The 12500-nt window shown below is 40.9% G+C and overlaps 2 protein-coding genes across 3 annotated transcripts in view; one reads left to right on the top strand and one right to left on the bottom strand.

The window, feature by feature from the left end:
* The window catches only part of fermt1 (FERM domain containing kindlin 1), a 14088-nt gene extending 8460 nt beyond the window's left edge, over positions 1 to 5628 (bottom strand). The window contains exons 1-4 of one of the 2 annotated variants that reach the window (XM_076272478.1): positions 5415 to 5628; positions 3684 to 3897; positions 1708 to 1941; positions 1068 to 1211 (exon numbers count right to left, since the gene is read on the bottom strand). In XM_076272478.1, coding sequence (XP_076128593.1) covers positions 1068 to 1211; positions 1708 to 1941; positions 3684 to 3834 — 529 coding nt within the window. In that variant the 5' untranslated portion in view covers positions 3835 to 3897; positions 5415 to 5628. The remainder of the gene's footprint in view (positions 1 to 1067; positions 1212 to 1707; positions 1942 to 3683; positions 3898 to 5414) is intronic. The other variant, XM_076272477.1, reaches the window with a different exon arrangement.
* A 5644-nt stretch (positions 5629 to 11272) lies between these two features.
* LOC143110355 (mitogen-activated protein kinase-binding protein 1-like) overlaps positions 11273 to 12500 on the top strand; it is a 23920-nt gene continuing 22692 nt past the window's right edge. The window contains exons 1-2 of the mRNA XM_076273223.1: positions 11273 to 11377; positions 12274 to 12365. Coding sequence (XP_076129338.1) covers positions 11273 to 11377; positions 12274 to 12365 — 197 coding nt within the window. The remainder of the gene's footprint in view (positions 11378 to 12273; positions 12366 to 12500) is intronic.

Raw genomic sequence — 12500 nt, 5'->3', positions numbered from 1 at the left:
TACAGACACAGAACATCTCATGGAGAAGAGGGAAGGAAGACTTTACAAAGCAGCATCTATTTCCTCTGTGGTCAGTCTTTCTCTCTGTCAGTTGCATTAAAGGAAAACTGCGTGGTTTTGAGTAAGACCCGGAATATGCATTTATGAGGGCAAATCACTACTACCTTAAGCCACTGATTAGGCTCAAAATATCATTACACTTCTATACTATTGTGGATGGGCTCCCGGTGCACACAACAAAGTACTTTTACCTCTGTAAGTGTAAAGACGTAGTGGTCTTACCCTCAAGGCTATACTGTGCTTTCCCTTTAAGCTGCAGTGCATATTATAGCTCTTGTGGTGCCCAGTCAGTGTCTGAGGTTAGTGTGTATTATAGCTCTTGTGGTGCCCAGTCAGTGTCTGAGGTGAGTGTGTATTATAGCTCTTGTGGTGCCCAGTCAGTGTCTGAGGTGAGTGTGCATTATAGCTCTTGTGGTGCCCAGTCAGTGTCTGAGGTGAGTGTGTATTATAGCTCTTGTGGTGCCCAGTCAGTGTCTGAGGTGAGTGTGCATTATAGCTCTTTGGTGTCCGGTGTGTGTGTGGCGAGTGTGTTTTATCGGCCTGCGGAGCCATCAGCAGCAGGCAGGAGGTGGAAAGCCGTTAAAAAGTGATGCATCAGCACTGCTGTACCTGGGAGGTATTATTTTCAGATTTATCATTCTCGGAACAGGCTACTCATAACATCGTTGATAGGGGGTATAGAGACATAGACACACAAACACACACATACACACACACAACAAGAAAACAGCATACATATATATAGCACTGCATTTATATATTTATTCGCTTTGGACAAAAGTGTCTGCCAAATCCCATAACCATAACCATAAACAATAACAACAATTCTGTAATTACTCTCTGGTGTGGAAGAAATGCTTGGAGAGAGAGAGAGAGGGAGAGAGAGAAAGAGAGAGAGAGAGAGAGAGAGAGAATGTGAGGTATACTTGCAGTATACCATCATAGAGAAAGCCTGATGGACAGTATCTGTCTCAGTAGCTGTTAAACTGAGTAGTGTCTTCTCTTACCTGAGACTCCAGTTGCAGTAATGTCCAGAATGTCCTTGGTCAGCATCTCGTCCACCTGCCACTCTGAGCTCTTGTCTTTTTTCTTCTTCTTCTTAGGGTCGTCCGGCGGTTTGAGTAGAGACAGCTCCTCCGATCTCCTGATGTCTACAATTCAGTCATGAAAACAATGAAACTTCACGTCAAGTAAAAACATGCTATGAAAGTTATGAATACTTGATATTGAAGTTAATGTGTGATCACTATAATGCTAAAACATGCACACAGAAGCCTGATTAATTAATGAGCTATACACGTGCAAACATACACACATACACATGCAGTGTAAGGGATTCTGGATGTAAGCAGATTACCAGTGGCCAGTGTCATGACTCCTAGGAGTTGCCAAAATAAATCAGGTGTCATCCTTTAAGTCTCTCCTTAAAACACACTTTTATCACAGAGGCTTTCCTGACGTTGTTTGATTTTGCCATACATAGACTTAATTGGTAATTGTTTATTTTTTAAACCAGATGATTGAATGTCTATGTTTGTTTTATTTTGCCTTTGTAACTTGGCTTTAGAAAAGTGCCCTGTAAATAAAGATTATTAGTAGTAGTATTATTACTACTACTACTAAATTATCCCCTATCGATGGACTCACTGAGAATCCTGCAGATCTCTGCGACGGTCTTGAAGACCACACTGGAGAAGCTGACATTGAGGCGCACGGTGCGCATGCTGGGCAGCTGCAGACACAGGGGCTTGTGCTGCGGCGTGTAGTGCAGGTCAGCGTCCGCCTGGATCCCGTACTTGTCCAGCGTCCAGTGTGTCTTCAGCAGCCAGCAGCTCTTCTGCTCCCACCACAGTGCATGGTCTGACCAATCATGAGGCGCTTCTGCAGGGGTGTAAACACACATGGGTTGACACACACACACACACGAGCGCGCACAAACACCAATGTGTAATCAACATTGAACGGACATCTAGGGGACCATGAGGAGTAATCTAGTAACAACTGAATGTGACAAAAGTGTATGGTATTAGAGTCATGGACTGAACCTCTAAATCCAGTTTACTGTGACTACAAACAGAAATGGGAACACTGGGTACATTTAATGTTCTTACGCCTTAAAGTCATAAAGAACTTAAAACTTGAAACCTGAGAGAATGAAACAGACACACACACACACACATTCATCCACCCTGGGCACAAACACACACACTTACACCTAACATATCTGATTACGGTAAAATAAAAACCCATCCAAGTCCAGACTGGTATGATATCAACCTAAGGGATCAAAACTATGAGTCACTCATAGTTCAGGAAACGAGGGGGTGTGTCCAGCTGCCGTCTCTACCTGACCACTGATGACCAGTCTACCTGTGTTAGAGTGAGTCATGTGTACATTCACTGAGCCTCACACCAGGAAGTATGACTAATTATGATGAGAAAACACACACACACACACACACACACACACACACACACACACACAGACACTTATTATCCGGTAGCAACTAACCACTACAATATCACCCACTGTCACTGTTATACAATGTCAGGTAACATTTACTGTAACATGATGTACAGACAATGTTTTTGTTTGTTTATTTTTTACTAACAAACCAAATCATATGTCAGTAAAGAGTGTTCGGCTATTTGATTGGTTGACCATGAGATTAGTCCTTATTTGAAGCAGGCATGTTTTGGCACCCACAGTGAACTTTGACCCTTAGAGCCAGAGCTAAGAGAGAGCTAAGAACAATTAACCATGGCAAATAAGGGAGTGGTAAAATCTCTCTCTCTCTCTCTCTCTCTCACACACACACACACACACACATATATATATAGCCTACACATTCGCCAGCTGCTTGAAAGGAAATAAAATTGTGCTAGACAGTAAGGGTGTGAATTACAGAATATCTCATCATGAATAGATTATCACAATACTTTGCCCACATGAATGATACATGATACATGAACGACAAAAATATCACGATACAGCAATTCTGCAATACTCACTATATTGCAAATGATTCACCTACTATACATCACGATGGCTGTGCAACTAAGAAGAAAAAGGCAAAAAGCTAGAGTTATGTATTTATTCACTGCATTTCACAACTGAATTGAAACAATGTACAAAGTGTTTTAGCTTATAAATAAATAATTTGACGATGTGTTTAGCATTAATAAGTTTGATATGTGCCACCATGAGGATACATGAAGTAGTGACTCAAATTGATGGATTAATCCATTTAGATAATGAATTTAGATTATATAAATGGTAGAATTTAATATTTTAATAAAAAATATTGATATTTGGTACCAGCCTATCGATAACGTATTGCAAAAAGAAGCTATGCGATATATTGCCAGATCTATATTTTGTCCCACCCCTAATGCACGTGATAAATGAGGACAGACAACCCCGACCCAAGCCAGTGGTCCGTGGTCCACTGATGGTCTGTGAGGGCACTAATCGGTGAACTAGCCATACATTCAGCAAGGTAGTTTCAAAGTGGGATTCACCATTCTTTACCTTCTATCCCACAACAGCGATTCTCCAGAATGTAAGGTCCCTGTGTCACAATCAGTTGAACATGAGTGGTGTTAAAGGCTAGGCTACTCACTGATCTTTTCCACAAGCTTCAGCATAAGGCCCCCGATGTGTAGGGTCCCCTCCACCCTCATCTTGAACTTCATGCTCTCCTCCAGACCCTGCTGGTCCACCACCACCAACAGCTCCCACGAGTTGTGGCCCATCTCCGCAGCCTTGATCATAGCTGCCCACTCCTGGGGAAACGAGAGGGTGAATAGAATGACCGGACCAGACTGGGGGCTAGTCTGGTGAGTAAGGAGAAAATCCCAAGAAGATTGGATTGGATAGTTTGGATTGCTGATATGTGACATGTTTGAGGGCATGAGTGTGCCTGTGAAGTTGATGAAGGGATGAAATAAATTTTAAACACCATGGTATTGCTGTATGTTGTGTGCAAATGTCTCTCTCTCTCGCTCTCTCTCTCCGTGTTTGTGTGTGTGTGTGTGTGTGTGTGTGTGTGTGTGTGTCTGTCTGAATCTTTTGAGCAGACTCTCAGAAAACTAAATAGCTAGGTTATTGAATTACAATATAGAAATTTAAAAGTATGGAAATTTCGTCCCGATCACATTTCCCACTTCTGCTTGTATGGCTAAGATACAACTTGAAGTGGTTACATATTAAACCAGACAGCCAAACAAACTGCAGCTATCTCTCTGTGCTCTAATTACGTCTTGTCTCCCTCGAGCTACCATTACGATCAAAGGGAGACCCGCAATGAGACAATAAGAAAAGGAGAGGGGTTGCGAAATGAGCCTATTACTATTCAGGCAGGGGTTTGGTCCCACACATTCCGGGCGTGCCAAGACACGATCCTAAACTGCACACAGCGGGAGAAACCTCTCCTGGCAGAGAAGATTAGGCTACCCTCATTCCAGATCCAACTACACGTAAACACACAGAACAATGGCTTTGGGAAGACAAGACTCCAACCCCTGCGCTATCCACAGTGCGCGTCCACGGCGCTATTGTATCTGCTCCTTCATTCTGCGATCTTACTCTCACACACTGAGGTAGTAGGCTACTGTAACCTATATTCCATATGACACTACCATGAAAAGTAAGCTTTGAATAGTTTTAAGATAGGTGAAACGTTACTGCTAGGAGCCTTCGAGTCAGACTCTTTACCCTTCTCAGAGCACATATACAGCCTATTGCTCGCAGACACACCTGAGGAGGCGAAAACTAGGCTACTGCAGGAAAGCGGAGGAATGCACTTCGTCCAGGCAGGAACTCCGCGGTTGCTTAATGCTGTTAGGAAAGTACAACGCCAAGGCAAGACATAAAATAAAATAAAAGAGTAGTAAAGTAGTAGAAGAGTAATAGAATGAAGCAAAAACAACCCAGTGTCCATAAACGTAGGCTACTCAACAACATAATGTACCTAGGATATCGTATTGACTGCTCCCACTTTAGATTATATTTGAGAGAATACAGCCTATTTTATCATGTTCAGGCAATTCAGAGGTTCTGAGTTAATCGAATAGGCCTGAAAATCTGACACTTGAAATAGTTATGTGTGATCACAAAGCCTCAACTTCTTCACTATTGCTTAGGCTTGATACTATCTAGAAGTGATTCAAAACAATGCACATTGCAAAATCATTCCAAACAGGCTACTTGATTGCGAGTTAACAACAGGCCCTCCAACTCCAAAAGATGTTTTGAACACCGAATCGCGCGGTTCTTTTTCATAAATCAATGAAATGTAAAGATATGGAGTTAGTTGACCAGTATACCTCAAACAGATTCAATTCAAACTTACCTGTGTATTATTATGTTCAGTATTTCCTGTATTAGGCCTACGTTCTTTGCTGAGGAGCGTTCAGGATCTTCGCAACATCTGCACAGCTGCGCAGGGCGCGTCCACGCAGCTAACCCAGGTGTGGTAGAAAGCTAGGGAAGTTACCTGGCCGTGTAAAACATTCCCCAGTGAAACAGGAAACAAAGAAATTATAGCTGCAGGGGTCAAAAACTGCCACACTACAGTAGGCTACACTCGCATGCCTAAACAAACGTGTTTGTTGTATAAATGTTATGCTGTTTTTTGCTGTTGTTTAGGTGTGTTTACAGAGTCATTGGAGTTTCTCTTCCCTAATTTGGGCTGGTAATCATGAATAACCCCGCTATTCAGTCGAGTGAATCATTCAGTAAGACTTGTGAAATGCCCCTCTTGATGATGAATTAAGCCTAAGAGACAAACTTTTATATGACATTTTAAGGTTTAGCCTACGATTAGTCATTCATTTATTAAGATGACCTTTGTTGTTGTTTAATCAATTTCTATTCTATTAAAGATGATGTTATGGTTAAACAGAACAGAAACAAAGTTTGCTTGGGCTCGCCAGTAGAGGGAGTAGTTGCCCAGTATTTTTTTCAAATATCTCATTACACGTGGTACAATGGTATTTTATCATGAGGGTACAACTCACTCAATGTTTTTAGGAATACTTCAAAGCCAAGTGATTCTTGAAGCAAAATTGCTGAAACTACTAACACTTAATAAAATGCTTAAAATAAAAGCACATTAACTGATTTGCACTCAGTTTATAACACACTTTTATGAAACTTAACTCACTGTTTGCTCTGTTTGCAATTTAATAACGCACTTATAAGGCTTCACTTCAACGGACGTCAATGGTTTCAACTGTCGTCTCTGTATGCTTCTGGCTCAGACTAGCGTAGGCCTATGCTTTGTCCCATATGTCCGAAAAAGTGAAAATCTTTTTGCCACCTTCAATACACCACAGGCCTTGATGACATATCGTAAACCCCGTTAAAAACGCAACCAGCACAGACTCAAATCCAATATTGTACCGTTGCAACCTTCACATTGCCACGTTAGTAGTAGGTAGATTTCAGCAGCAAAACGACCGGAAGTCAATCATTAATTTCCTATATAGATTCGCACAGACAGCATGCAAATGGATCCGAACCGCTGCGAACAAGTGCTGTGTGTTTCATGGACTCCCCAGGGAACATGGACAGACATGGATATGGACAGGTTTTTGTGACCGATGACTGCTGGGCAGAGAGTGGAGCTCTGAGACGGGTCTACCCTGATGCCACCCTTGTCCTGGGGTCCTTCCATCTCCTCCAAGCAGTCTGGAGGTAGTTGTGGAGGAAGGAGAGTAGTGTAGACAAAGGGGACAGGCAGACACTGTTCAATATTGTAAAAGGCATGCTGTACTCCAGAAGCATATGGAGGTTTCTTGAGGATTGTGGATGTTGCCCTTGGGCGCTGCGGGAGTCATTCCAACGAAAACAATTTCTCCCTGAATTGGCAAACCAAATGCATGTGATGTGGATGATGATGTGCCAGACCTACGACCAGAAAGCGAGAGAGAGTTTCTTTTTTCTAGCTAAAATAATTTTGTTTTCTTCTTTTCTGTTGAAAGAAACCTCCACAATTGTACTGCATGTTTGATGTTTGCAGCACTACATAATAAAACTATATATATATATATACTATATATATATATATATATATACTCTTTTGATCCAATATAAGTATAAGTATATATACTCTTTTGATGCATTTATCCCAATCCGTGAAATAGTGAAACACACTCAGCACACAGTGAACACACAGTGAGGTGAAGCCTCATATATATATATAATACATATATAATGGATTTTTGTCCATTTTAACCATTCATTTCAGCCTACCTGACCCCCCCCCAACACACACACACACACACACCAACAATATAAAACCAGGACACCTGTGAGTTCATACACCAAACATGAAACTGATGAAACATCTAGGAGAGGTAAGACCATTGGCACAGCCATTCTATCTGTTGCTAAATAGTGGCACTATGCCAGACATGCATTTTGGGCATGTGTTATTACTGTATTGTCATTACTTTGTCTAGGAGTCAAGCCTTTGTCTCTAACTACTGAGACACTGGATGTGTGTGCTAAATTTCATAAATTTATGGGAACCAGTGAACCACCTCAAAAAAACAAAGTAGGACAGAATTACGAGAACAATACATAATCCTGACAGAAAGAATAAGGCTTTGCACCTTTGGTCACTGGCGCCTTAATGCAGGGCTTACCTGGGCTGAAGCCCAGGGGCCTCGACCAATGAGGGGCCTCCTAATAATAATAATGATAATTAAGCAATATACACGGGTTTCCCGTTTACCAACAAAACTAGATGCTCGCGCAGCCGCGAGGCAGAAGACGCTTGGTGGCCGTCCACAACGTTATAAACTTAACCTAAATAGTCGGCTGCTGTAAGCTACAATCTGATTTTTTTGTATACCCCTGTTGTCTCAATGATAATAACATCTCATTTCAGACTATATTTCAAAGTTTGAAGTTCATTTGGATTATTAATATAACATCGTATTTTGTCATTTTTGGCGAAGACATGCATTCCGTTAGGGATATTGAACATATTTAACATTCTCTAGCCATCGTGATTTCGAATTGGTGCAGTTTTCAGCACAAAAACTCATTTTATTCTTTTGCTCTTTTGCATTGCTCTATGCTGTTCTGTGGTGCTTTCTGCCTCTTGGTTGCGCACGCATGTTTTCGTGACGTTCCATAGAAATCCATGTATAGCACGAGTGAGAGTGGGGTTGGTCATGGATATTCCCACGGGTGTTGTTCGGCCGTAGCCACGAGGCCGGAGGCCAAGTGGCGCAGGCAACAACAGCCGTGGGAATATCCATGACCAATCCCACGATTACGAGTGCTATATTGCTTTTATACAACAGTTCTACCATAAACTAAATAATCTGAAAACACCCCGTTATTGTTTAAAAATGTTAATTTCGACATCGTTCTTACGCATCAAAAAATAGTTCCCTTTTCAATAGACAGCGTCTTGCAACCATGGTTGCTAGGTAACCAACATTCCAGATCCCTCGTTACGGGTCTTTGTGGTTTATGTGTCTTCTTGAAATAAATTGTAAAAGTCGGGCTGAAATCACATTCATATCTAGGTTTGCTGCATGCATGTTACAAGGACACTGGGCCATGTCATGTAAGGGACATGGTACTGCAAAAAACGGAAACATAGTCTACATTGCAGAACCACTCAACTTTATTAATTTATGGTGAATAAATGTTACACTACTGTGCACAGCCTGACGTGACGATGCTAGCATGTTAGCAGCGGTTAGCTAATGCTATCGTTAGTTATCTACAAGTCTCCTCCAAGTGACAATCATATTATACACAATGCTGAGAACAATTAGCATCCTCGTTTATCTTACTTACATTGAGTTGACTGTGTGGCTTAATCCACAGATGTGGTGAAGCACTGTTTCGTTATGGTTTAAGTAACCCATTGCTTAAAATAGTGGAGGGCTGGGATGAGAACATTGTGTCAAATCTTCGCATTGTATCGCGGACTGATTTATTTTTAGCTGTGCAAAGTCTGAGTTGAAATGTCCAGGGATATTCCAACTCATGGAACATCTCTCGGTCAATCAGAAACAAATAAATAGTTCCATAGAACCCAATTGTTGTATAATCAATAATAATAAACGGCCGTGTCCGTATTCGCGGCGTCAGTCATTAGCCTACTCTGGAGCTAGCCTACATAATTGAGCACATTGCACTGCTCTTCAATGACATCGATGCAGAGGCCCCCTGTGTCTTCTCTTCTAAAGTGTAACAAAATGTAACAAAACTTCATAAATCCCAAAGTAGAGGAGCTACAGGAGAGGCTGAAACTGACTGACAAATTTACAAACTCTGGAGATAAAGTGGACTTGATTGAAGCAACGATAAACGAATGACGTGGATTCTGTAACTGTCCATGAAAACAGAAGGCATAGCAGGTAAATATTGTAGCTTTAAAAACATGTAGGCCTATTTCACTTCTCACTGGAGTGAACGCAGAACATGATGGGCTGTTGCGCAAAGAAATTAATTAGTGATCTGCATCTCCGTTCACGTGAGATATGTCTCCATGTTGGGAAGTGTAGTGAATGCATAAGGTAGCCAATGTTCACGTGACACGTCACGGGAGCAGCTGCTTGTTCTGTAGGCTAAAAGTAGGGGAGACCGGGGACAGTTGCAACAGGGGATGGTTGCAACATGTCAATTTTCTCCAATCAGAAACAAGGTAGAGTGATGACACTCACACTGCATATGCTCAGTTGGATGCCCCCCCTAGCATAGAAAAAGCAAGGAGATTCCTGAACTGCTCCAGGATTTATTGTAAAAAAACTGTTTATTTTCTTGAGCTTTGTTTCTGTTAAACTGCTGTCACTGTTTTTGTGATTTAGCTCAAACTTATATGATTTAAATGAGTGATATGTTAACTTTAAGCTACTATGGTTAGCATGTGTCAAGGTCCCCTTGTTTAGCTAGCACATGAGGTTTTATCATAGCTGACAGGAAAGGGGACAGTTGCAACAATTGTTGCAACTGTCCCCGTACAGTCCCGTAGGGTACAATGCATAAATATGATAATATAAAATATATATTTTTAAAAACATGTTTTACATGACAATAGTCTAAATAAAAGTGAATTGCCTCCCAAATTGTTCCATTCTTCATATGTAACTAAAGTCCTACTGTATTTTATATCAATTTCAATATTTGACATCTGCACATAAGGCCTACTCATCTAGACAAATCTATAATTGTCATCTAATCAAAGCTGGTGAATAAATAACACTGTAATATTATTATAACTTACATAACTTGTATTTACATACAAAAATAATCATTTTGCTGCACTGACATATATTGTAATATATTGTTTTTTTAACATGTTGCAACCATCCCCAAACAATGTTGCAACTGTCCCCGGGCCGGGGTCAGTTGCAACATCTGACTCCTTACATTCAAATGCAAATTGTGAAAAATTTAGATTCTGTAATTATCTTTAAATGGTTTAGACTATTAACAGACATATGTAAATGTATTGTATAAAAAAAATGGTTTGTCTAATCCAAACCGTCTCTGAGTAACAGAGCCAAATGCAAAAAGTGTTGCAACTGTCCCCGGTCTCCCCTATTTCCTTTCCTCCCAATGTGTTAGAATGGTGTGTTAAGTAGACAGAATTTCAAAAAACCTCCTGGGGAACCCCCCGACACGACAAACACATGCACTTTTGAAAAGCTTGAAACGTCCATGTAACCCATCTTTTAGCCTATAGTGTTGTAAAAGTTCAACGCTGTTGTTTTCGTGCAGTAGGCTAACCTTTTTGATAAGCGATGCCATAGGCTGACGTGATTAAGGGCGTTCTGTTCCTGTTTATGTAAATGTTTTACATAGGCTCAATAATGATTACAACGTCTATTGTCAGTGCCAGTACAGGTTTGCCAAAATCTGATTTCGTCTCTGGCACGGTAGGTGGAGTAGAGAACTACCAAGCGCACCCAGAGCGCACCTAAGCTGCCAACCAATCCGATGTCAGCTGCTGGAGTCTACAGAATGAAGGTGAACTGACCAACAGAATGATGAACAAGCACCTCTCAGCTGGGCTGCAAACAATCAGTTCTCTGTGAGGCCGGTCGTCCGACGCAACATATAGTTTTCAAGACAAGACTAGAGATCAAAACTTGATTAATGAGAGTCAATGACTGGCTGATGAGATTTTATTGCAGTTAACAACGTCTCCTCAGATAATTTGAAGTTAAATTCCGCACTATGGCTGGAGATGGAACTACAATAAAAAATCGGATAACGAATTTCCTCCGGTCGCCCTCCATCAAACTGAAAAGGAGTCGCACAAAGGAAAACCTAACAACTAAGGTGAGCCTTTCACTCCTGAAATATAACCTATCCATAGTCACACACAAAGTCGTTGTGTATTAGGATATCATAGCCTACCTAAAGGACGGTTGGCTAATAGGTATGCGTTTTAAATATGTGATAATCAACTGCTTGCTCTGTGGGCAAAGTAATTCTGAAAAGCTGCGCTTAGTTGCTTTTGTGCAACAAAAAATGAGTAGTTCTCATCATAATTTCTAGTCTTCTAAATGTCAGAGATGTGTCGCTTTGTATGTGAAGAGAGAGGCCACTCTATACCTGGCCAACGCTTTGATCTTCAACAAGGATTATTGACCTCGTTGAGTGAATGAAACAACGTGACGTTTCTGTTTTATCAACATTATCCTCTGAATAGAGTAATCTCTAGTGGTTATATCATTAGATAGAGGGCCTGTGTAAAGTTATATCTTGCTTTGGTAGTTCTCCTGTATTTCTTTCAGATATCATTGCCATTATGTACTTGACAGTTTACTTGAGCATTTATCTTCTTATCTTATTAAAGAATATTACATAGATTTGTCTTTTTTGCCAAGTTAGTCACTAACTTCTTGTGCCTTCAAATAAACTCCAATAACATGATCAGGGCTGGATTTGTTATATGCCTTTACACAGATAAAGTGTGAGTTTAACATTATTTGTTTTATGTTAAATAAACGAGTTAAACCATACATTATTATATTGTTATATTATTTTCAGTTGTACAGTTCAGTTGTAGGCCTACATCATTTCCCTATTATGTTTAGTATCATATGGAATGCCACACCTTTGAAACAAATATGTATGTTATCCAGTTATGTTAGACCAGCAGATGTGAGATGTTTAATCTCATTTCATCAGATGATCATGGAATTTTGTCACACCTTCTCTGTGTCCCACAGGTGACCCTTGAAAGGGTGCTGGGTGTCACAACCTCTGGGAACAGTGGCCTGACCTGTGACCCCAACACTGGCCTGGTGGCCTATCCAGCAGGGTGAGTGAATGTGTGTGTGTGTGTGTGTGTGTGTGTGTGTGAGAGAGAGTATGAGTATGAGCAAAAGAGAGATGGAAAAGAGAAGGAGTATGTATAAACTGAGCTGACAAAAAGTCAGACAGACAGTCTGAAAAA

The sequence above is a fragment of the Alosa pseudoharengus genome, unplaced genomic scaffold (genome assembly GCF_046254945.1).
Source record: "Alosa pseudoharengus isolate Yale_2024_CS ecotype anadromous, Long Island Sound unplaced genomic scaffold, YU_APseudo_1.1 YU_APseudo_1.1_scf_7, whole genome shotgun sequence".
Taxonomy (NCBI): Eukaryota; Metazoa; Chordata; class Actinopteri; order Clupeiformes; family Clupeidae; genus Alosa; species Alosa pseudoharengus.
Note: the sequence above shows the minus strand (reverse complement) of the source record. Positions and strands in the feature narration are given on the sequence as shown.